This window comes from Artemia franciscana, chromosome 9 (assembly GCF_032884065.1).
Source record: "Artemia franciscana chromosome 9, ASM3288406v1, whole genome shotgun sequence".
Taxonomy (NCBI): Eukaryota; Metazoa; Arthropoda; class Branchiopoda; order Anostraca; family Artemiidae; genus Artemia; species Artemia franciscana.
Window position 1 is genome coordinate 47,869,404 of NC_088871.1, and position 27,421 is coordinate 47,896,824.

Sequence of the window (27,421 nt, forward strand, 5' to 3'; positions counted from 1 at the left end):
TTTTCAACTGAAAGTAAGGAGTGACATCAAAACTTAAAACGCACAGAAATTACTTCGTATATGAAAGAGGCTGCTTCCTCATCAACGCCCCGCTCTTTACGCTAAAGTTTTTTACTGTTTTAGAAAGAAGAATTGAGAGAAAGAGTCAAACTTTAGCGTAAAGAACGGGACGCTAATGAGGAAGCAGCCTCTTTCATATACGAAGTAATTTCTGTGCGTTTTAAGTTTTGATGTCACTCCTTACTTTCAGTTGAAAAAACTTGTTTTTTTTATTTAATAAAAGAACAAAACTAATCTATAACGTTTTTCATAGTCTTACACTAGCTTTGATATAAATAAATCTTAGTATACAATTCAAATTATCTTAAGAACCTAAGCATCGAAATAAATATTATTTTATAAGAGCAAAGTCATTAAACAGTACGCAAAAATAATGGATTGAGAACATATTGGTATCACCAGCTAAAATACCAACGCTGAGTAATATACAATTTAAAATTGTTAAAAAAAAAACACTCTTTAGTGTGACAAATATATCATAATTTGAACTCCAGGAATCCGGTTACATCTCTCTATACGACAGAAAATTTTAAGGTATTATACAAATTCAAAAGTGGGTCAATAGTCCTAATACTATCATGATTTCTTCACTTTGAACTTGTCTACAAACTATTCATGAGATGTGAAATGAGGGAATCGGACCTCAAATCTTTTCTTGGAAGAGGAAGTAGAGCTAGGGAATATAAATGTATTTTCTCCTGTCCACCTAAACTTTTTTGGATAACAACCTACATGGAACCTATAATATATTCACGGAAAACTTGTAATGTAAATAAAAAGACTGAATGTATGGCCATGTAATCAAAAAAGCGTGTCTGCAGTATCCGAGGGATCAAACAGTTCGTGAAAACAAACTGTAGTAAGGAGCGACCCGGCTCAATAGTAATCAAAACTCTAAAAAATGGATACCAAAAGCTACCAATAATTTTGATACTAATAGCTACATCAAAAGAATCGCATTTTAATGCTGATTTTAAATATATAATTTTCGTCAAGTTAGTCTTACCCATGAAAAGTTACGAGCCTGAGAAAATTTGCGTTATTTTATAAAATAGGGGGAAACACCCCCTAAAAGTCATAGAATCTTAACGAAAATGAATCTCACCATCAGATTCAGCGCATCAGAGAACCCTACTGTAGAAGTCTCAAGCTCCTATCTACAAATAAGTGTTTATTTGTTTGTTTGTTTTTTTCCCCACGGGTGATCGTATCGACCCAGTTGTCCTAGAATGTTGTGAGAGGGCTCATTCTAACGCAAATGAAAAGTTCTAGTGCCCTTTTTAAGTGAACAAAAAATTGTAGGGCACCTAGGCCCCCTCCCACGCTAATTATTTTCCCAAAGTCAACGGATCAAATTCTGAGATAGCCATTTTATTCATCGTAGTCGAAAAACCTTATAACTATGTCTTTGGGGTGACTTACTCCCCCATAGTCCCCGTGGGAGGGGCTACAAGTTACAAACTTTGACCAGTACTTACATATAGTAATGGTTATTGGGAAGTGTACAGGCGTTTTCAGGAGGATTTTTTGGTTGGGGGAGGGTTGAGAAGAGGGGGATATGCTGGGGGAACTATCCATCGAAGAATTTGTCATGGGGGAAGAAAATTTCCATGAAGGGAGCGCAGGATTTACTAGCATTATTTAAAAAAAAAACAATGGAAAAATAAATATGAAAAAGTTTTTTTTTCAGCTTGAAGTAAAGAGCAGCATTAAAACTTAAAACGAACAGAAATTATTACCCATATGAGTGGCTCACCTCCTCCTAATACCTCGCTCTTTACACTAAAGTATTTTTAGTACTTTCAACTATTTATTCTACGGCTTTTGTCATTCAGGGGTCATTCTCATCGAATTGGGGTAAAATTTAAGCTTTAATGTAAAGAGCGAGGTACTGACGAGGGGGTGGGAACCCCCTCATATATGTAATAAAAACCTGAGAATACAAAAGGTATTTACGTAAGCTAATTTATAAGTTACGTATATCTTTTACTAACAAAAAGATTCGTAAAAAATTAAAAGTTCTAGTTGCAGTTTTAATTACCCAAAAAATCGGAGGGCAACTAGGCTTCTTCCCCCGCTCTTTTTTTCTCAAACTCATTCGATCAAAATTATGAGAAAGCCATTTAGCCAAAAAAAAAATAAATAGCCAAAATCAAAACCTGCATTGATTCAAAAACGTTCAGAAATTAAAAAAAAACAAATTGTTTTTAACTGGAAGAAAGGAGCGACATTAAAACTTAAAATGAACAGAAATTACTTCGTATATGAAAGGAGCTGCTTCCTCATCAACCCCCCGCTCTTTACGCTAAAGTTGTTTACTATTTAAAAAAAAAAGAGTTGGGAGAAAGAGTCAAACTTTAGCGTAAAGAGCGGGGCGTTGATGAGGAAGCATCCCCTTTCATATACGAAGTAATTTCTGTTCGTTTTAAGTTTTAATGTCGCTCCTTACTTTCAGTTAAAAAAAACTTGTTTTTCTTATTTAATAGCTTTGAGGGTCAATGTGAAACTTTCAGGGAGAGTTGTGGATTTCAAGTGTACCTTAAATCTTGACTTGGGCATAAGGGCAAAGAGTTACAAGGAATGTATACCTCTTAGAATTTTCAATTTGAATTTTTTTAATCTCCAATCTTTTTAAATTGTGGGTACTAAGGGTCGCTGTTGGGATAAAGTTTTTTCTCAATACTTTTTTAAAGTGAAAGGAACCATGTGCACTTAAGTTATCAAAATAGGGTATTTGGTGTATTTTAGGAACAGTTCGGGGATTGAGATGAAACTTTCAAGGGGTATTGAGGGGCTGAGTTGGACTCGAAAATTGACTTGGTGGAGGGGCAAAGGAAAATTGAAAGAACTATTTAACCAAAATATTAAAACAGCATAACGTGAATTTTTTGGGACGACAGATGGGAATCGACCTGAAGGATTCGGAGAGTTGGGGAAAGCAAGAAGGTAAAGTCATATTTTCAGTTAATAGATAGATATTTTAAGCGGTAGGTTTGTGCGTGAACTATTTCAACAGAAAGTGTATATGATAAATTCATCTTAGCACCACATGTTGCTATCGACTTTCGATCACCTATCTTTCTGGCTATATTTGATGATACATAATTTTATCAAAGAAATCCCTTGCAATTTCAGGTGAATAATATTATTCTCATATATTCTTTCAAACTCTCCCAGTGGCTATACAATCAATCTGGCATTCACATCTGCATTTCAAAAGCTCCGACAGAAAGTGTATATGATAGCCGTTTCTTCCTATAGCTAAATGAAACTCTGAAGTCCATTAATAAAGAATGTGAATAATACAAGTATCAAAAAAAGAAAGAAAAAATTAAACTTAGAAACTGCAGAACAAAATTGAAACTCCGCGGCTTGGGAAAATCAATAATATACAAAGCTTTCTAAATGAGAAAAGAAACCTGTGAAGAGTAAAGAAACTGATAAACTTCCTTATTTTACTATAAGACACTTACTAGCAATAAGGTGGCCCTTCTATGTATAATCCTGTTTGAATATGCCGTATATTCTGTAAAAGCTGTTATGAAGTTACATATTCTCCCAAACCAGACTAATATGCTGTAAATGTTTGTTCTGGCTCTAATGAAATTCTACAATTTTATATGTTATAACCCTGCATCAAACTTAAGTGCCATCTTATGAACTTTTTATAGAGACCTTAAGCTGTAAACGGTTATTGTGCATGCTTTTTTTTATTGGGGATATAAACTGGGATCTTATATGGCGGAAATATTTATAATGGGTAATCTAAAAAGGTCTCACTGACAAAAATTGTGTATATATTTTGACACTGGACAGACTTTAATTTGAAGTTCATTAAATTTAAGGGACTGAAATACATGTAATTTCTTGGACCTTTTGAAAGGTTTTGATAATGTTTGATTGCTAAAAACTGATGAAATTTTCCCTCCTTTGTAATATTTTGCCTCAAAGGAAACTATGGAAAATATCTGTCAAACCCCTATGCTCAAAATGAAACCCTGACTACTGCTAATAATCAGTTCACGATCCTCTTTCAGTATAGTTGCAGCACATGCTTGTTTGAGGAGACAGGTTTGTAGAATGTGTTTTTACCGCCATTACACGTCAACAGGAAGCTTATTTTTTTTGGAGAAAGGTCATATTCATTGATTTATCTTTTGTGGATCCTAAAACCACTATATGGCCAAGAGTTTATTTTCTTTTTTTTTTTCATTAACAAAATGAAAGAAGTTTTATCTCTTTTTCTTACTGTAAGAGATGAAGATGTTTCAGATGCAGCATCTCAATTTGCTTGTTAAGACGACTGGTTAATTTTTTTTTTTTTTTTTTTTTTTTTATTAAAATTAAATAGCTTACCCATCTTGTGTTGCTGAAGTCTCGAAAAGAAAACTCCTCCTAATGAAATAAATAAGAGTTTTAACAGGAATAGGTCCTTTCATTCGACTATTAAAAACACATAGAATGGCTAATGTCTATGGCTAAGTTTTGCGAAGATGGTATATTTTCTAAAAAACAAGCAAAAATAGAAATAAATACTAAATGTTTTCCTTAATTTCCCTTGCATTACGACTAAAAAGGAAGAATTTATGCACTCTTCAGTTAGCTATGGCTAAGTTTTGCAAAGATTGTACGTTTCCTACAAAATACACACCTACATACGTTCTGGATATTTCGAAGACATAGTTAGTCTTCATCCTCTGCATAAATTCTAGAGTATTATAAATTAACACAAACTATATTTATACACAAAAACATACAAAATTAGGACTACAGAAGTTCTGAATATTTTGAGGACATAGTTAGTCTTCATCACCTGCAAAAATACTAAAGTATTGCAATTAATACAAACTATTTTTGTACATAAAAATATATAAAATTAGAACTACAAAAGTTCTGGATATTTTGAAGACATAGTTAGTCTTCATCGTCAGCGGAAATACTAAAGTACTACAATTAACACAAACTATATTTATACATAAAAACGTAAAAAGTTTTTTTCTTCTGTATAAACATAGTTTGTGTTAATTACAATTCTTTAGTATTTCTGCTAATAATGAAGACTGACTATATCTTCAAAATATCCAGAACTTTTGTATTTGTTTTTCACTGACTAATAAATGGACCTTTCCCTATTGAAACTCTTATTTGTTTCATCATAAAAAGGCAGTGTGGTCTTAAAAAGAATATCAAAACTCCTCCTCTATATAAAATTCCACTGCAGAAATCCCCATGTTGGAAATCCTGCCCCACGTATTAAGAACGATCATATTTTCACATTTAAAAGTGGAAGTTCTTCCCCTGGAAAATCCCGCCCGCGGGAAAATACTCCCTTAATAAAATTTTCCTTCGTGTGCAAAATCTCCACCCTCTGCGTGTAAAGATCCTCTTCCATGGTAAATTCCTCCCACAAAAAATCCTCCCCCTTTAGAATATTACCTCCGGAAGATAAAAGTTATCCTTTATCCTACATTTATATAAATTACCTAGTTAATTTATTTTGATTACATATGTAAAGAGTCGGAAAAAACATACAAATAAAACTCGTTTTATTATGGACAATTCTCCCCTCTCTGGTTCCTCCCCACAGTTCTCCAATGGACTCCCCCCCCGGAAATTCCATGTGGAAAATTTTCCCTGTGCGTAAAATTAAGGTAGTATTTTTAAATTCAAAAGTATAAAAAAAATCAATTGAATACCAAATCAAACCAATTGTTGAATACCAAATTAAGAAAACTTATAATAAAAAAAAATGTAATGTCGAAAGTTTGTTAGTTGACAGAATTCCTAAATAACTAACCCTTAAATTGAATATTCAAAAAACGTTAATAATGTGAGCGAAAGAATCTGTTTAGCATTTGTGTTCTTGGGTTTGCAATTTTAGTCAAAATTGTTACGAGGGCCTTGAGGGAGGAGGAGATTATATGCTAAAATTGCGCTCAGGAACTTCCTAAAATTTCTTGGCGATCTGATGAATGTCCTAGTATCAAACAGTTCGTGGTAACGAACTGTAGTAAGGAGCGACCCGGCTCAATTGTAAGCGAAACTCTAAAAAACGGAATTTCGATGCTAAGAGATATATCAAAAGAATCGGATTTTTATGCTGATTTTAAATATATAAGTTTCATCAAATTTAGTCTTTGTCATCAAAAGTTACGAGCCTGAGAAAATTTGCCTTATTTTGGAAAATAGGGGGTAACACCCTCTAAAAGTCATAGGATCTTAACGAAAATTACACCATCGCATTCAGCGTATCAGAGAACCCTATAGAAAAAATTTCAAGGTCCAATCTACAAAAATGTGGAATTTCGTTTTTTTTGCCAGAAGACAAATCACGGGTGCGTGTTTATTTGTTTTTTTGTTTTTTTGTTTGTTTTTTTTTCCCAGGGGTCATCGTATCGACCAAATGGTCCTAGAGTGTTGCAAAAGGGCTCATTCTAACGGAAATGAAAAGTTCTAGTGCCCTTTTTAAGTGACCAAAAAAATTGGAGGGCACCTAGGCCCCCTCCCACGCTCATTTTTTCCCCAAAGTCAACGGATCAAAATTTTGAGATAGCCATTTTGTTCCGCATAGTCGAAAACCATAATAACTATGTCTTTGGAGATGACTTACCGCCCACAGTCCCTGGGGGAGGGGCTGCAAGTTACAAACTTTGACCAATGTTTACATATAGTAATGGTTACTGGGAAGTGTACCGACGTTATCAGGGGGATTTTTTTGGTTTGGGTGTGGGGTTCAGGGGAGGGGGCTATATGGGAGGATCTTTCCTTGGAGGAATATTTCATGGGGGAAGAGAAATTCAATGAAAAGGGCGCTGGACTTTCTACCATTACTATAAAAAAAAACAATGAAAATGTAAACATGAAAAAGTTTTTTCAATTGAAAGTAAGGAGAAGCATTAAAACTTAAAACGAACAGAGATTATTACGCATATGAGGGGTTCTAAAAATACTTTAGCATAAAGAGCGAGGTATTTAGGAGGAGATATATACTTCGCTCTTTATGCTAAATTTTTTTTATAAATAATTTCAACTATTTATTCTACGACCTTTCTGATTCAGGGGTCATTCTTAAAGAATTGGGATAAAACAAGATTTAGTGTGAAGAGCGAGGTATTAACGAGGGGACCAACCCCCTCATATATATAATCAAAAATATAAGAATATAAAAGTTTGTTACGTAAGTTAATTCTTAAGTTACGTATTTTTTTTTACTAATAAAAATGTTCGTTAAAAATAAAAGATCTAGTTGCCTTTTTAAGTAACCGAAAAATTGGAGGGCAACTAGACCTCCTTCCCCACCCCTTATTTCTCAAAATCGTCTGATCAAAACTAAGAGAAAGCCATTTAGCCAAAAAAAGAATTAATATGCAAATTTCATTTTTATAATTTATGTACGGATAGCCAAAATCAGACATGCATTAATTCAAAAACTTTCAGAAATTAAATAAAAAAACAAGTTTTTTTAAATGAAAGTAAGGAGCGACATTAAAACTTAAAACGAACAGAAATTACTCCGTATATGAAAGGGGCTTTTCCTCCTCGACACCCCGCTCCTTGCGCTAAAGTTTGATTCTTTCTCGCAACTCTACTTTTTAAAACAATAAAAAACTTTAGTGTAAGGAGCGGGTTGTCGAGGAGGAAAAGCCCCTTTCATATACGGAGTAATTTCTGTTCGTTTTAAGTTTTAATGTCGCTCCTTACTTTCATTTAAAAAAACTTGTTTTTTTATTTAATTGTATTCAGGATAGACACACAGACAGACGTGCATTTGATTTTATCTCTATAGCCTAGGTGTAAATTGAGTTCTTATTTATTAAACTATGATAAATAGTGCTTAATAATAATAATAAGAATAATAATATTAATTCATTAAGAACAAAAATCAAAAACAACAATATGGAGGAAAAAAATTGAAAAGGGAAGAAAGTAAAAAACAACACAAACATAACGTTAAAGTATCATGAGCAAGAAAGTCGATTGTCAACAAGATCAAATGTTTCCACTAATTTACTATTAAGCTACCATCGCACTAAACAAAGCAAAAATTTAGAATATCTGAAGTAGGTTTGCCACTTCATTCAGGTATAACAATTCAGGGTATAACAATGCTTCTTCTGGAACAAATGGGTAGTTCCAGAAGTTTTAAGGTAGTAAGTAAGGTAGTTCCAGGTAGTTCGTTTTAAGTTTTAATGTCGCTCCTTACTTTCATTTAAAAAAACTTGTTTTTTTATTTAATTGTATTCAGGATAGACACACAGACAGACGTGCATTTGATTTTATCTCTATAGCCTAGGTGTAAATTGAGTTCTTATTTATTAAACTATGATAAATAGTGCTTAATAATAATAATAAGAATAATAATATTAATTCATTAAGAACAAAAATCAAAAACAACAATATGGAGGAAAAAAATTGAAAAGGAAAGAAAGTAAAAAACAACACAAACATAACGTTAAAGTATCATGAGCAAGAAAGTCGATTGTCAACAAGATCAAATGTTTCCACTAATTTACTATTAAGCTACCATCGCACTAAACAAAGCAAAAATTTAGAATATCTGAAGTAGGGTTTGCCACTTCATTCAGGTATAACAATTCAGGGTATAACAATGCTTCTTCTGGAACAAATGGGTAGTTCCAGAAAGGAAGAGAATAGATAGAGAACAAAAATCGTACAAACTACGTAGATCCTTCAGATTAAATCTACCTTTATTTAGTGAAAATATCCCGTATGCTTTCCTTAGATTCTTAACGATTCTATTTATCTGGATTGAAAAGGTAGAAGAACAAAACAACCGAACGAAATTCCCAGCCAATTAACTGAATTAGAGCAAGGAAAAGAAACATTGTCAAGATCTAAGGTGGTCATTGACTATGGTATTCTATTAAAACAAATAAACTCACATTTAGCAGGTTAATCGACCTAAGCATGGAAATTTTTTTAGTAGGCTCCTACAGCTAAGGCAGTAGAATGCTTGCTTATAATAGTAGAATGTTGTCGGTATATACCGAAAAGACCATAGCCAATGAGCTAAAACGCATTGGAATATACAGGGCGACAAAACAGCTCCTTGAAGTAGCCACCCGAACATTAGCACCAGAATACCAATACCACAAAATACAAGAAGTGACTTATTTAAACCGGATAAAGCAAATAAATGTAGAGCATTCGAATAGACGATGTTATCAAACGCTCCAGAAATATCCACTGCTAGGCAAGAAAGTGGATTTTCGGATTTAACAGCACCTTTCATAAAGCGAGAATATATATATACATAAAGAATATAAAGAATAGCATAAAGAATATACATAAAGAGTATAAAGAATAAAGAATACATACAGAGAATATAATAATCATGAGAGCAGCTAAAACCCCTAAAAAATACCAACCTGTATAGACATAAAATCGCGCTTAGAATTATTTTCTGGTAATAATAAATGTTCAAATAATTTGCTCAAAATACAACACTGTGATTAGTCGATAGCTCCCGCAATGACCAGGACTTTTTCCTCTCTTAAAAATAGAGATAACGGGACCAATTAGAAAATTATTTTTTACAATAGATTGACCTAGACATGCTTGAAATAGCAATATCAATAGCAATTGCAAATGACTGATAAGAGCAGAGCAATCTAATGAAATGATTAAAACATATAATATAACTGACAAGAACACTGGATCGCTTCTCTTTCTTGAGAGCAGATCGGACATCAGCCGATGACACGGACAGAACATCAGATTTTCGAATATGGTTTGATAAAAATGACCCAAACTTAAAAAAAATCCTTGGAGGAACCTACTAACAGAACTAAGAACTGGACAATTACGAAATGTAAAAGCCTTTGACTGAAAATTGCTGTTTTGACAAGCCTTTGACTGAAAATTGTTTGAACCTACTAACAGAACTAAGAACTGAACAATTACTAGAAAAATGGGGTACGTTCAAACTTAAATGATCGACTCGTCTGAACTTTTTACTATTAATTACATTCTTCCAAGAGGCTTATCACTTGGTCCATACCATGCATTCAAGTGAGCACGGCGCAAACCATTTTTGTAATCACGCTTAAGTTTTCTGTTTAATTTTAAAAACGGGTACAGAGTAAACGGGTACAGATGGTAATTTTAAAAACGGGTATAGATGGTCACATGCTATATAAATGAACAACGTAAAAGTTGCTTTAGTTTTTAAACCTGTAGCTAAGGATCAATATTCCATAAAGACTTTCTAGTACCCGACTGAATTCTCAAAAGTAACAGCAGCTTTGACAGCACCTTTCAAAAATCCAAACAACTAGTAATAATAAGAGTTAAAATTGAAAAAAATACTGGCTTAAACATGGAATACTGTGCTTAATTCAACATTTCCGACATTTCGACAGCTCAGGCTGCTAAGTCTGGCCTACTACGAAAAGACTGGTTTACTGCGCTGAATAAAATTCAGAACTGGTAAGTAGAAAAGAGGGATCCACTTTTTATCTTCATCTCACTAACAATTAAATTAGCAACATTCATATTTCATTATCATTGACAATTATGGTATTTTGATATCATTAACAATCAAAAATGGCTTAGAGGTTGAATCAAAGACAAAATTCGACAAATCAGGGGAAGTGTCAATACTCACTTACCTAACCCCAGCAGTTTAAGAGAGGTCCCTCCCGATGGCTAAACCATTCCTCTTCTGTCTACTTAGTAAGGAAGTATTTCTAATAAGAACACAAAATAATGACTTAGATGTTGACAATACTAAATATTACCTTATCAACCATACTTTACATTCGCAACTGTAATAAAAAAACCCAACAAAACACAAAATTAACAAAAAAGCCAAAATCACTCACTAGTTTATGTAAAATTACCTTGCAAGTTTCAATTGCAAGTTCAAAATTATTTCATGTGTAATATATTACGACCACATTTACATTTAATCCGGCTTAAGTTTATTTAATTGTTAACTCGTCAAATATCAAGAGAGAAAAAAAAATCCAAAAGCTTTCAAAAAATATCCTCAGTATCTCAGTTTCAAGCATCTAAGCCTGTGTGCATATATTTTTTTGTTTCAATTTCTTCCCTAAATGATTTTGGCACACCATATATTACGAAAAGTAAGTTTATTATATCATAGACAATAAAATTATTTATTTTACTGTTAAAATCAAAGAATTTTATGGTCTATTTAAAGTCTGTGTTAGTGTAGCTTATCCCGAAATGTAAAAGCCTTTGACTGAAAATTGCTGTTAAAAGAAGCAAAAAGATGATATTTTCGTATAACTTTTTCAAATTTTTCACTAATTCTGTGAATATATGGCAATAGTATTAAGTTTTTTCTTCTCTTTATGAGTTTGGTTGAAGAGTAGCGGTCACTCCATTACTGTCCTTTCTTGCCTGTGTCTGAGCTTTTCTGATTTTCTGGTCCGAAAGTTCAATGGGGTAGTTATTACAAAATAAAATGTATTTTTGTATAGTTAAACAGTTCGTGGTAACGAGCTGTAGTAAGGAGCGACCCGGCTAAATAGTAACCGAAACTCTAAAAACAAAACTTTAACATCAATAGTCACTTCAAAAGAATTGTATTTTAATGCTGATTTCAAATATATAAGTTTCATCTAGTTTAGTCCTACCAATCAAATGTCACGAGCCTACGAGAATTTCCATGCAGGATTTTCTAGCATTATTTAAAAAAGAAGAATGAGAAAATCAATAAATAAAATAATTCACCTGGAAGTAATGAGTAGCATTAAAACTCAAAACGAACATAAAATATTATGTATACAAAGGGGTTTGTCTCCTCCACGATACCTTGCTCTTTACGCTGATGTACTTTTAGTAATTTCAACTATTTATTCTACGGCCTTTGTGATTCAGGAATCATTCTTAAAGATTTGGGATAATATTCAAGCTTTAGTGTAAAGATCGAGGTATTAACGAGGGGGAAAACCCCCTCATATACGTAATAAAAATACACAAATACAGAAGCTCGTTAAGTAAGTTAATTCTTAAGGTACGTATGTTTATTACTATCAAAAATGTTCGCGCAAAAAAATAAAAATCCAGTTGCATTTTTAAGTAGCCAAAGATTGGAGGGCAGCTAGGCCTCCCCCCACCCCTTTTTTTTTATCAAAATCGTTCGATCAAAACTATGAGAAAGTCATTTAGAAAAAAAATTAATATGCAAATTTCAGTTTAATTATTTATGTGCTGTGAGCCAAAATCAAAATATGTATTAATTTAAAAACGTTCGGAAATCAAATAAAAAAACCAGTTTTTTAAACTGCAAGTTAGGAGTGTCATTAAAACTTAAAACGAAAATAAAGTACTCCGTATATGAAAGAGGTTGTCCCCTCCACAAAGCCTCACTCTTTACGCCTAAATTTTTTTTTTATTGTTTTGAAAATTAGAGTTGTGATAGAGTCACACTTTAGCGTAAAGAGCGACGTGTTATAGAGGGGATAACCTCTTTCATATACGGAGTAATTTCTATTCGTTTCAAGTTTTATAGTCGCTCCTTACTTGCAGTTAAAAAAAACTTCTTTTTTTTTATTTAATTTAATTTAGAGTTTACATGACTTTCTGAATTTTTTTTTTTTAAAAAACCATGTTACTTTTATTTCTACTACATTGCTATGTTGTTCCCATGTCAAGTGGTTTGGCTTTAATCTATTTACAAATATCACGACGCACAATTTTTTTTCTTTTTTAACCTTTTGCCAACATAACAACAAACACAAGTAGGCCTGTAATTTTGCTGGAAGCACAGTCACAGGATAATTGCAAACCTATTTTCGCGTCTTCCTAGATAATAGGATTTCTTACTTTTGAACATAGGAAAGCCAAGGGATACTAAAATCTTGTCATCCAAAGTGAATTTGTAACTAGAGACTTCTTATCGAGTTTTCATTTGACGAATTTCGGATGCATCAATGATTTTGTCAATATGGTATTTGACTGAATTTTTTGATTTTAAGAAAGCAAATAAACGAAAGGAACATAGGCTTTCAACAGAAACGAAATTCGGATGAACCAATGGTTTCATGTATCCTTATATGGTAAGTGACCGACTTTTCTCACTGTTTTAAAAAGTAGATTTGAGAGAAAGAGTCAAACTTTAGTGTAAAGAGCGGGGCGTTGAGAAGAATCAGCCCCTTTCGTATACGGAGTAATTTCTATTCGTTTTAAGTTTTAATGTCGCTCCTTACTTTAAGTTAAAAAAAAATTGTTTCTTGTTTCTTTATTATGTTAGAGCAATTTTCTAGGATAAACATCTCGAGAGTTTAGACTCCCGTTCATTTTATTATTACAAACATATGATAATAATTCATAAATAAATTGTATTAGTAATTTTTTCCTTCGTCCAAACCTAAGAAATGTTACTCTAACAACCTAAATGTTACTTACAATTTGACAAGGAATCATATAATCTGAGGAAGAATAACTGATTAGTTCTTTTTCCGTTTAAAAGCATATGAACAACAACATGGTGACCTAGTTTGCCAGCTTTAAGGGGCCTCCCCCAGGCCAATCAGCGTGTTACCTCCATAGGAGGCACAGACCAAGGGGGGCCTTGTCCCTGGGGTTCCATTATAGAAACTGGGGGTACCCTCGTTTGGGGCCAAAAATACAGGTGGAAGAGGAAGATGGTCCCTCAAATGTATATTTAACAGGGCCAAGCGTCGTATCCACACGTCCCTCGAGTTACAAACCTTCTCCTAATAATAGGTGAAATTGCATGGTGAAGTAGAACACCATCGCGGGAGGATACTCTATGGGAAGACAACTGCAGCAGGGCGTAAGATCTAGATCTGTGGACAACGGTGTCCGCAAAGGGCTACCTCGAATCTTTTGGGGCACCTGCAAGACTGGGGATCTTTTGGTCAACTCTATTCCTAATTGAGGAAAGGCGCACCTCGTGGAAATTATAGCTTAGTAAAGGACACAACACTCGCAAAGGAATCTGATTAATGGATAATTCTTCTGGTCTTGGTCTGTTTTGACGGGTATTTTCGGGTTGAAAAACCTCTTCCTAGCTGATCTATCTACTATAGGCTGCCTCACCGTAGCAGTATAATATTTGTAAGCATAAATACATAATGAGTCGGAGGTAATAGGTTTGAAAGTGTCTATGCAGGATTTCAATTCTTGTTGATAGAAGGGCATTGTCAAGTGCTTAAAACCGTATCATGACGAAGATGGTCCCAAGATTGCACAAAGCCTTCATTCATACTGGAGGCCCTGGGGATTTCTTGCTGTTCGGGTCATGATCAATAAGGGAGTTCCTAAGTCTTGTTTAAGCAGGAATGGTATTAATAATAGAATACTAATTGCTCATTTTATGACTAAAAAGTTCAGGCTATTAGTTATACTGTTTTATACCCCTTCAAAACTGACTGATGAAGATTCCAGTGACTAAGATGAGGAACGATAGATAGATAAGATAGAGGAAACAATAGACAGCGTCCCAGGTAGAAATGTCATGGTCTTACTAGGAGACTTTAACGCCCAGGTCAGTAGAAATAGGGATATATCGTATCCTAGCTTAGCTAACTTTGGTGTAGTAAAAGATAACAGTAATTGCTTTAAAAATGTGCAATTTTGTAGATATGCTATGACCAATACGGTGTTTAATCATAAAATGGACCATAAGTAAACATGGTACTCACGTGATGGTAAGACAGCAAACCGTATTGATTATGTTATGAAAAACCAAAAACTTGCAAGATCAATACCAGATACTATGGTATATAGGAATTCTGTTGTTGGTGTTAAAAGTAAAGATTACCATCTAGTAGTTCCTAGGGTTAACTTGAAGCTGAAATTTCAAATCTGGTTTGACGGGCAATTTTGGGTTGAAAAACCTCTTCCTAGCTGATTTATATACCTTATTTAAAAAACTCATTTAGCGCACTATCAGCACCCGGAAACTTATTATTTTTTAATCCTTTTATCTTTAATCCTTTTGTACTATCGCTAATTCTTCCTCACAAAACAAATCTTCCCTTACATCCAAGGCACCATCAGCAACTTCACAAATCGTTTTTCTAAAATTATTCCAACCGTCTTCCACGTTATCAAATTTTATACACTCAAGTTTAGTATTCAACTGTTCTTGGAAAGTTTATCTCAAATTCTCATCCTGGAGTCTAATAACATTCTAAGTTCCTGGGAGGTTTTTATCTCTCGGAAATTTCATTTTTAAATTAACCCTAGGAACTACTAGATAGTGATGTGTACTTTTAACATCAATAACAGCACTCCTATATACCCTAGTATCTTGTACTGATCCTGCCAGTCTTCGCCAGTCTTTACTATAACATTATCAATATGGTTTACTGTCTTATCATTAAGTGAGTACCATGTTAACTTATGGGCCATTTTATGACAAAACACCGTCTGCAGTCGGACTACCTCCAACCCCGTCTGTTCGCTCCTCTAACTTTAATTAAGTTTCATCTTAGTCACAGGTAGTCTTACCGACTGACTGGAACCGTTAGTCAGTTTTACAGTCAAACATACTAGTATAACTGATACTCTGAACTTTTTAGTCATAAGATAAGCAATTAGTATTCTATTATTAACACCTTCTCAGCCTAAGAAAGACTTAGCAGCTTCAGTTATTCATCATGAGCCTTACTCCCTGTCTATGTACCCCATCCTTCCTGCCGAAGTAAACAAATCTTATATCACCTAATTTCATGATTCCTACCCCTGGGATGTGAGTCTCTGAAACACCTGATAAGTTCAGTTCGAATCGTCTGAATTCGTCAGTCAAAATGTCGATACGACAGTCATTTCTTAACGTCGTAAAATTCCAAGTTCCAATTTTTATATACTTCAAATTATTGATATTATATTGGCCTCAGGAAAAGCAATAATCTCGGATAGCAGTGTACGACGGGATCCACATATCTTCTCAAGTCTAAGCCGAAGCACTTTAGCCAGCTTAGAACCGTACAGCAAGAAGTAATTGGGACCTCCAGTATGAATAGAGGCTTTGTGCAGTCCTGGGGTCATCTTCGTTACAATATGGTTTTCAGCCCTTGGTGATGCTCTGCTATTAAGAAGAGTTGAAATCCTGCACAGACGCTTTCGAGCCTATTGCCTCAAGCTCATTAAATATTCATACCTAAAAATATTATGTCATTAAGGGGAGGCAGTCCACAGTAGATAAATCAGCTAGGAAGAGGTTATTCAGCCCGAAAATCCCCTTCAAAACAGACCAAGTCCAGAAGAGTTATCCATCAATCAGAATCCTCTGTGAAGGCTGTGTCATTTAATAGGCTATAATTTTTTCGAGGGGCACCACTCCTCAAGTAGGAATAGAGTTGACCACAGTGTCCCCAGTCTTGCAGGTATCCCAAAAGGGCCGAGGCAGGCCTTTGCAGAGGCCGTTGTTCATTGCTCTGGATCTTACGCCCTGTCACAGTTGTCTTCCCATACAGGATCCTCCCACGATGGTGGTCTGTGTCACCATGCAATTTATTCCAATGCTGGGAGAATGTTTGTAACTCACGAGACGTGTGGACATGCCAGTGGATTTTGTTGAGTATAAATTTGAAGGGCATTCTTTCTCCCGGACCTGTATTTTTGGCTCCTTGCAAGGATGCCCCAGTTTCTATTATGGACCCCCCCCCACAGGAGCAAGGTCCTCCCTTGGTCCTTCCCACCTACGGAGGTACCACGCTGAGTAGTCTGGAGGAGGCCCATTAAAGCTGGCAAACTAGGTCACCATCTTATTGTTCATATTCTATTAATTGAAAAAAAAAAATAAGCAGCTATTCTTCCTCAGATTATATTATTCCTCGTAAAAGTATAGGTAGCATTTAGGTTGTTATGGTGACATTCCTTAGGTTTAAATGAAGATAAAAATGACAAATATCATTTAGTTGTGAATTATTATATATTTTTTGTATTAATAAAAGGAACGTGAATCTGAACCTGAGATGTCTATCCTGGAATTTTTTTTTTAACGTAATATTTGTTAGAAGTTTCATTGCATTTGATGCTGCCTAAAATACCAGAGATTTGACTCAAACCTGTGTAATCGAAAATCATGATTAAAAAGCTTTCATTATAGCTGGTCCATTTTACATATTTGTGCAGAACTTATGGGCAAAAAAGCCCTACTTAAAAGAACAGATGAGACAGTAAAAATAAATCACAAAAAAGAAATCAAAAAGTGTTTTGCTTTCAACTAAAAACTATTACTACAAACAGAGTTTAAGATTGAATTTAAGACCCATGAAAAATAATTACACCCAAATAAAAATAAAATCCAAAACAAAATTGTCATTTCAGAAAGAAGAATCCGGTTATATTTTTAAATCATTGCAAATCAACAACAATAAAAAAAATTGATTTCGGAAAGTCTCTGCCCTTACAGCTTATTCGTATGTTTCCCTAAAATTGAAAAAGTCAGCACCAGAGAGTTCATTTTTGCATCTGAAATTCATCAGCAGAAATTATCTTATTTTTATTCTTGAAATTGGAAAAGTCGGTCAATTACCATATAAGTGTATATGAAACCACTGGTTCATCCGAACTTCGTTTCTGTTGAAAGCCTATGTTTTTTTTCCTTTTATTTATTTACTTTCGTAAAATCGAGTAAGTCAGTCTAATACCATAAAAGTATTGACAGAATCGTTGATGCATCCAAATTCGTCAACTGCAAATTCGATAAGAAGTCTCTGTTACAAATTCACTTTGGATAATCCCCCTTGATAGCATCCAAGATATTAGTATCCCTTGGCTTTCCTCTGTTCAGAAGTAAGGAATCCTATTATTTGGGAAGATGAGAAAATAGGCTTGCAATTATGCTGAGATTGTGCTCCCAGCAATTTTATAGGCCTTTAAATTCAGACAGTCTTTAAAATTCAGACTTTACAATTTTATAGGCAATTTTAAATTCAGACAGTCTTTTGGTTCAATAACATACATACAAATAACAACATATAAAATCAACAGCATATAACGTACAACATATATCAGCATATATAATATAAACAACGAAAACATATAAATGTAGTAGAAATAAAAGAAACATAGTTTTGAAAAAAGTTCAGACAGTCTTGTGGATCAACAACATACATATAAATAACAACATACAACAACAACATGTAACATATAACAACCAGTAACATATAAACAACAACAACATATGAATGTAGTAGAAATAAAAGAAACATAGTTTTGAAAAAAAAAAGTTCAGACAGACTTGTAGTCTCTAAATCAAACAATACAAAAAATAATTTTATTTTGTAATAGCTACCCCATTGAACTTTTGGACCAGAATATCTGAAAAGCTCCGACATGGGCAAGAAAGGACAGTAATGGAGTGACCACTATTCTTAAACCAACCCCAGAAAGCGAAGAAAAAGCTTCATAATGTCGCCATGTATTCACAGATCTAGTATAAAATTTGAAAAAGTTTTACGGAAATATCGTCTCTCCGCTTTTTTCAACAGCAATTTTCAGGTCGAAGGCTTTTGCATTTCGGGATAGATGAAGAAATCATACTCCTAGTAGCGGTATATGCATATTCCCGTATTGAAAGTATATGCAGAGTATGGGAAAGTGTATGTTGACTTAATCAGTTAACAGGTGGAAGAAAAGCTACACTAACATAGACTTTAAATAGACTTTAAAATTCATTTGATTTTGAAATTAAAATAAATAATTAATTGTTATTGATAAAATAAACCTACTGTCCTTAATAAATGGTGTGCAAAAATAATTTAGGGAAGAAATTGCATAAAAAAAAAAATATGCACACAGGCTTAGCTTGAAACTGAGATACTGAGGATATTGTTTATAAACTTTTGGATTTTTTCTCTCTTGATATTTGACGAGTTAACAAGTAAATAAACTTAAATTTGTACGTGTTCGGAATATATTACACGTGAAATAACTTTGAACTTGAAATTCAAACTTACAAGATAATCTTATGCTTGTGAGCGATTTTGGCTTATGTGTTATGTTTTGATTACGATCGTGAATGCAAAGTGGGGCTGAGAAGTTAATATTTGGTATCATCAACATCTGAGTCATTATATTGTGTCATTATTAGAATACTTCCTTACTAAGCAGACAGAAGAGGAGCGGTTTAGTCAAAAGGGACCTCCCTTAAACTGCTGGGGCTAGGTGAGTGAGTATTGACACTTCCCCTGATTTTTAGGAATTTGTCTTTTTTTTAACCTCTAGGTCATTTTGTAGTTAATGATATCAAAATACCATGATTGTTAATGATAACGAGATATTATTAATTTGTTGAATAAACAGATTGATTGATTGATTGAAAAAATATGGATGTTATTCATTTGATTGTTAATGGCATGAAGATGATCCACAGTGGATCGATCGTTTCTACTTACCAGTTCTGAATCTTATTCAGCACACATACCGGACGCGACGGAAGTACGATTGTTAAGCAGACGGCCTAAATTTTCGAATTTTGAAGATGTTAATGAGACAAGGAAACTGCTTTTCAAAAATTTCTCCCCCTCTGAGGTGATACGACTACGGTAAGGAGCAAATTCTGAGTCAAGCTCCGTTTCTGATATCATAGTGAGGCTTACTAGGTATTGTGCAGAGAACATTACTGAACCAACATTTCTTATTAAACCACTATCCGAAATTACTATCATTCCAGCTTCTGCATTTCCTGCTTTTAATGCCAATGTGAGCAAGTAACTTGACCATTTGTAGCTCCTGACTAGTGTCTCATGTCCCCAAATTCATTGTTTCCCAGGTATGCTGATCCAGAAATTGCTAATGTGAGCAGTGGGAAACCGTCTTTTGCGGAGTTTCTTGAGAATCCACCCTCTGATTTTAGTAACCCTATTTTATGCTCAGGTAAGCTTGATTTTCTCGCTGACCATGATGGATTCCTCTCAATGAAGCAGGTTAATGAATTGAACCTCTTGCATCCAATTCTAAGTGGTTTAATAAGTATTAATAGAGATGTAACGATTTACCTATGTATATCACAACTCTCTATGCACTTTTATCTTCAATTAGAGTGTCTTATCATTAACTTTAAACTTATATACCTGTTTAAGCCAGTCTTTTTTTCAAAGGGAGAGACAAGGGAAGGTTGTATAGTGAAGAATCGGGAATAATCTTATAAGACAGAATTGGGAAAAAATAAAGACTTACATATGTCACTTCTCTTATATGTATTTTCGTTTTGCGAATAATGACAAATTTTATTATGAAATTTACCAATATTTATTTTAGCTATACCATTTAGGAATAAACATTATCTTTTTTATTAGAACACAAGCAGATCGATTCATTTCAGTTATAGTGAAAGAATGTCTTTCTTTCTGTTCAAAGTTATCCTTGTTTAACCTTTGATTGCCATATTACACTAAAGAGGAACAGTCTGCTAGACCCGGGGACTCAGGGATACAGGTTTCAAACTGATAGGGTGCAAAAACTCACCTTTCCTTGTTGCACCCATGAAAACCCTCCTCCCAACAAAATTGTGTTCATCTGTTGGCTCAAGAAATGAATTATGAAAGTTTTAAGCCGATTAAAGAGCCAAGATCAAACCTGTTCGTCCTCTTTACTACAAAACCAGTTTGTGAACAACGGCCATTTGGCATAATTTAGGGTCTGGAGCTTCACGGGTTATATCACCTGTGGGGTGTATATTTTTTTGGTACAAGTAATCCGGGTAGAAAACAAGGTATATAATGTCCAACAGTGTCTATTTACTTAATTCTGTTTGCTTACTCTGAATTTGATTCTATATCTTTTTTTAATTCTTTTTTTTTCGTGTTCTGGGGGCTGGAGTGGAGTTATTACATCAGAGTAAATATATATATATATATATATATATATATATATATATATATATATATATATATATACCTATTTAATAATATGTAGAGAGAAATTCCCAGGGTTGGTGATGCCCAGAGGATTAAAACGCCTCCTTCCATTCTCAAATATAAGCAAGCAAGCTGATACAACTTGAAATTTTGATCAAAGTCTGCAGCCAACCCCCCCACACCCCTCTAGCTGCGGTACCTGAGACTGTTGCCCTGGTTGTACCCGTCTCTTTTGAATGGCTCTGAAAAGTTACTATAGAAATAAATAAGCCTTTGGGAGCCAGCGTTTACCCCCTCCCCCGGGTAATATCCCCTCGAATACTTCTACCCTGCCTGGCTGGTTGGTCTCCAATCACTTTAAACATATAAAAAAGGACTAGAACTCTAGATTAATGGTCTAATGAGCAGACTCCAAAGTTTCTGCGATCATAAAGGGTAGATGTGGATGAGGAAGGAGCAATCTCCCTTCAGTAAAGAATAAAATCAGCTCATTTGGGGTTTTAATTTTGCTATTTACTTTCATAATAGAAGCATAGACCAGAAATATTCCCAGAAATCACAAGGGATTAAATATCAATTTTACATATTTGATGCGTTTTTAAGGGCGTTCATTTTATAAGCTCTGTAAGCTCAGCAAGAGTCGACCCAGGTCTAGATGGGTACTTGGAGAAATGTGGAGGTAAACACAGGGAGCATCACATGATCTAATCCCAATCACACATTGCATGCCAGCCGAAAGCATCGAATTGGGATGTCGGCACCTGCGCAACGCCTGCGAAAAAATGTTTGTTTTAGAACAAAAGTTTTGGTTACATATACGAATGTTTACCTCCACCCTCCCCTCGTCTCTCGTCTCTCCCTTAGAACTAATTATGTATTTATCTGAAGTCTCAAGCTGAACTGGATTATTTTGACATCAAAATTCAGCTTTTGAGGCATCTCCCTCACTCCCTAACTACAAAACTATCAGAGAGCTCCATTATAGAAGTTTAATTCCCTTTTTAAGTTTCGTAGTTTATCCATTGCTTACAGATACTATTTGCTATTTGGAAATATATTTAAAAGTTTCGGGGGGGATTTTTCTGCAGGGGGAGGGGAAATTGTCTAGAGGAATACTCAATGGGAAGACAATTTTTTGGAAGAATTTTCTCTCAGCGGCATCCAAAGTGAATTTGTAACTAGAGACTTCTTATCGAGTTTTCATTTGACGAATTTCGGATGCATCAATGATTTTGTCAATATGGTATTTGACTGAATTTTTTGATTTTAAGAAAGCAAATAAACGAAAGGAACATAGGCTTTCAACAGAAACGAAATTCGGATGAACCAATGGTTTCATGTATCCTTATATGGTAAGTGACCGACTTTTCTCACTGTTTTAAAAAGTAGATTTGAGAGAAAGAGTCAAACTTTAGTGTAAAGAGCGGGGTGTTGAGAAGAATCAGCCCCTTTCGTATACGGAGTAATTTCTATTCGTTTTAAGTCTTAATGTCGCTCCTTACTTTAAGTTAAAAAAAATTGTTTCTTGTTTCTTTATTATGTTAGAGCAATTTTCTAGGATAAACATCTCGAGAGTTTAGACTCCCGTTCATTTTATTATTACAAACATATGATAATAATTCATAAATAAATTGTATTAGTAATTTTTTCCTTCGTCTAAACCTAAGAAATGTTACTCTAACAACCTAAATGTTACTTACAATTTGACAAGGAATCATATAATCTGAGGAAGAATAACTGATTAGTTCTTTTTCCGTTTAAAAGCATATGAACAACAACATGGTGACCTAGTTTGCCAGCTTTAAGGGGCCTCCCCCAGGCCAATCAGCGTGTTACCTCCATAGGAGGCACAGACCAAGGGGGACCTTGTCCCTGGGGTTCCATTATAGAAACTGGGTGTACCCTCGTTTGGGGCCAAAAATACAGGTGGAAGAGGAAGATGGTCCCTCAAATGCATATTTAACAGGGCCAAGCGTCGTATCCACACGTCCCTCGAGTTACAAACCTTCTCCTAATAATAGGTGAAATTGCATGGTGAAGTAGAACACCATCGTGGGAGGATACTCTATGGGAAGACAACTGCAGCAGGGCGTAAGATCTAGATCTGTGGACAACGGTGTCCGCAAAGGGCTACCTCGAATCTTTTGGGGCACCTGCAAGACTGGGGATCTTTTGGTCAACTCTATTCCTAATTGAGGAAAGGCGCACCTCGTGGAAATTATAGCTTAGTAAACGACACAACACTCGCAAAGGAATCTAATTAATGGATAATTCTTCTGGTTTTGGTCTGTTTTGACGGGTATTTTCGGGTTGAAAAACCTCTTCCTAGCTGATTTATCTACCATAGGCTGCCTCACCGTAGCAGTATAATATTTGTAAGCATAAATACATAATGAGTCGGAGGTAATAGGTTTGAAAGTGTCTATGCAGGATTTCAATTCTTGTTGATAGAAGGGCATTGTCAAGTGCTTAAAACCGTATCATGACGAAGATGGTCCCAAGATTGCACAAAGCCTTCATTCATACTGGAGGCCCTGGGGATTTCTTGCTGTTCGGGTCATGATCAATAAGGGAGTTCCTAACTCTTTTTTAAGCAGGAATGGTATTAATAATAGAATACTAATTGCTCATTTTATGACTAAAAAGTTCAGGCTATTAGTTATACTGTTTTATACCCCTTCAAAACTGACTGATGAAGATTACAGTGACTAAGATGAGTAACGATAGATAGATAAGATAGAGGAAACAATAGACAGCGTCCCAGGTAGAAATGTTTTGGTCTTACTAGGAGACTTTAACGCCCAGGTCAGTAGAAATAGGGATATATCGTATCCTAGCTTAGCTAACTTTGGTGTAGTAAAAGATAACAGTAATTGCTTTAAAAATGTGCAATTTTTTAGATATGCTATGACCAATAAGGGGTTTAATCATAAAATGGACCATAAGTAAACATGGTACTCACGTGATGGTAAGACAGCAAACCGTATTGATTATGTTATGAAAAACCAAAAACTTGCAAGATCAATACCAGATACTATGGTATATAGGAATTCTGTTGTTGGTGTTAAAAGTAAAGATTACCATCTAGTAGTTCCTAGGGTTAACTTGAAGCTGAAATTTCAAATCTGGTTTGACGGGCAATTTTGGGTTGAAAAACCTCTTCCTAGCTGATTTATATACCTTATTTAAAAAACTCATTTAGCGCACTATCAGCACCCGGAAACTTATTATTTTTTAATCCTTTTATCTTTAATCCTTTTGTACTATCGCTAATTCTTCCTCACAAAACAAATCTTCCCTTACATCCAAGGCACCATCAGCAACTTCACAAATCGTTTTTCTAAAATTATTCCAACCGTCTTCCACGTTATCAAATTTTATACACTCAAGTTTAGTATTCAACTGTTCTTGGAAAGTTTATCTCAAATTCTCATCCTGGAGTCTAATAACATTCTAAGTTCCTGGGAGGTTTTTATCTCTCGGAAATTTCATTTTTAAATTAACCCTAGGAACTACTAGATAGTGATGTGTACTTTTAACATCAATAACAGCACTCCTATATACCCTAGTATCTTGTACTGATCCTGCCAGTCTTCGCCAGTCTTTACTATAACATTATCAATATGGTTTACTGTCTTATCATTAAGTGAGTACCATGTTAACTTATGGGCCATTTTATGACAAAACACCGTCTGCAGTCGGACTACCTCCAACCCCGTCTGTTCGCTCCTCTAACTTTAATTAAGTTTCATCTTAGTCACAGGTAGTCTTACCGACTGACTGGAACCGTTAGTCAGTTTTACAGTCAAACATACTAGTATAACTGATACTCTGAACTTTTTAGTCATAAGATAAGCAATTAGTATTCTATTATTAACACCTTCTCAGCCTAAGAAAGACTTAGCAGCTTCAGTTATTCATCATGAGCCTTACTCCCTGTCTATGTACCCCATCCTTCCTGCCGAAGTAAACAAATCTTATATCACCTAATTTCATGATTCCTACCCCTGGGATGTGAGTCTCTGAAACACCTGATAAGTTCAGTTCGAATCGTCTGAATTCGTCAGTCAAAATGTCGATACGACAGTCATTTCTTAACGTCGTAAAATTCCAAGTTCCAATTTTTATATACTTCAAATTATTGATATTATATTGGCCTCAGGAAAAGCAATAATCTCGGATAGCAGTGTACGACGGGATCCACATATCTTCTCAAGTCTAAGCCGAAGCACTTTAGCCAGCTTAGAACCGTACAGCAAGAAGTAATTGGGACCTCCAGTATGAATAGAGGCTTTGTGCAGTCCTGGGGTCATCTTCGTTACAATATGGTTTTCAGCCCTTGGTGATGCTCTGCTATTAAGAAGAGTTGAAATCCTGCACAGACGCTTTCAAGCCTATTGCCTCAAGCTCATTAAATATTCATACCTAAAAATATTATGTCATTAAGGGGAGGCAGTCCACAGTAGATAAATCAGCTAGGAAGAGGTTATTCAGCCCGAAAATCCCCTTCAAAACAGACCAAGTCCAGAAGAGTTATCCATCAATCAGAATCCTCTGTGAAGGCTGTGTCATTTAATAGGCTATAATTTTTTCGAGGGGCACCACTCCTCAAGTAGGAATAGAGTTGACCACAGTGTCCCCAGTCTTGCAGGTATCCCAAAAGGGCCGAGGCAGGCCTTTGCAGAGGCCGTTGTTCATTGCTCTGGATCTTACGCCCTGTCACAGTTGTCTTCCCATACAGGATCCTCCTACGATGGTGGTCTGTGTCACCATGCAATTTATTCCAATGCTGGGAGAATGTTTGTAACTCACGAGACGTGTGGACATGCCAGTGGATTTTGTTGAGTATAAATTTGAAGGGCATTCTTTCTCCCGGACCTGTATTTTTGGCTCCTTGCAAGGATGCCCCAGTTTCTATTATGGACCCCCCCCCCCACAGGAGCAAGGTCCTCCCTTGGTCCTTCCCACCTACGGAGGTACCACGCTGAGTAGTCTGGAGGAGGCCCATTAAAGCTGGCAAACTAGGTCACCATCTTATTGTTCATATTCTATTAATTGAAAAAAAAAATAAGCAGCTATTCTTCCTCAGATTATATTATTCCTCGTAAAAGTATAGGTAGCATTTAGGTTGTTATGGTGACATTCCTTAGGTTTAAATGAAGATAAAAATGACAAATATCATTTAGTTGTGAATTATTATATATTTTTTGTATTAATAAAAGGAACGTGAATCTGAACCTGAGATGTCTATCCTGGAATTTTTTTTTTTAACGTAATATTTGTTAGAAGTTTCATTGCATTTGATGCTGCCTAAAATACCAGAGATTTGACTCAAACCTGTGTAATCGAAAATCATGATTAAAAAGCTTTCATTATAGCTGGTCCATTTTACATATTTGTGCAGAACTTATGGGCAAAAAAGCCCTACTTAAAAGAACAGATGAGACAGTAAAAATAAATCACAAAAAAGAAATCAAAAAGTGTTTTGCTTTCAACTAAAAACTATTACTACAAACAGAGTTTAAGATTGAATTTAAGACCCATGAAAAATAATTACACCCAAATAAAAATAAAATCCAAAACAAAATTGTCATTTCAGAAAGAAGAATCCGGTTATATTTTTAAATCATTGCAAATCAACAACAATAAAAAAAATTGATTTCGGAAAGTCTCTGCCCTTACAGCTTATTCGTATGTTTCCCTAAAATTGAAAAAGTCAGCACCAGAGAGTTCATTTTTGCATCTGAAATTCATCAGCAGAAATTATCTTATTTTTATTCTTGAAATTGGAAAAGTCGGTCAATTACCATATAAGTGTATATGAAACCACTGGTTCATCCGAACTTCGTTTCTGTTGAAAGCCTATGTTTTTTTCCTTTTATTTATTTACTTTCGTAAAATCGAGTAAGTCAGTCTAATACCATAAAAGTATTGACAGAATCGTTGATGCATCCAAATTCGTCAACTGCAAATTCGATAAGAAGTCTCTGTTACAAATTCACTTTGGATAATCCCCCTTGATAGCATCCAAGATATTAGTATCCCTTGGCTTTCCTCTGTTCAGAAGTAAGGAATCCTATTATTTGGGAAGATGAGAAAATAGGCTTGCAATTATGCTGAGATTGTGCTCCCAGCAATTTTATAGGCCTTTAAATTCAGACAGTCTTTAAAATTCAGACTTTACAATTTTATAGGCAATTTTAAATTCAGACAGTCTTTTGGTTCAATAACATACATACAAATAACAACATATAAAATCAACAGCATATAACGTACAACATATATCAGCATATATAATATAAACAACGAAAACATATAAATGTAGTAGAAATAAAAGAAACATAGTTTTGAAAAAAGTTCAGACAGTCTTGTGGATCAACAACATACATATAAATAACAACATACAACAACAACATGTAACATATAACAACCAGTAACATATAAACAACAACAACATATGAATGTAGTAGAAATAAAAGAAACATAGTTTTGAAAAAAAAAAGTTCAGACAGACTTGTAGTCTCTAAATC

General features: G+C 34.7%; 1 protein-coding gene across 1 annotated transcript in view; it reads left to right on the top strand.

The window, feature by feature from the left end:
• The window catches only part of LOC136030844 (acetylcholine receptor subunit alpha-like), a 131,661-nt gene that overhangs the window by 97,368 nt on the left and 6,872 nt on the right, over positions 1 to 27,421 (top strand). Inside the window, exons 8-9 of the mRNA XM_065709889.1 lie at positions 19,805 to 19,908; positions 25,054 to 25,153. Coding sequence (XP_065565961.1) covers positions 19,805 to 19,908; positions 25,054 to 25,153 — 204 coding nt within the window. The remainder of the gene's footprint in view (positions 1 to 19,804; positions 19,909 to 25,053; positions 25,154 to 27,421) is intronic.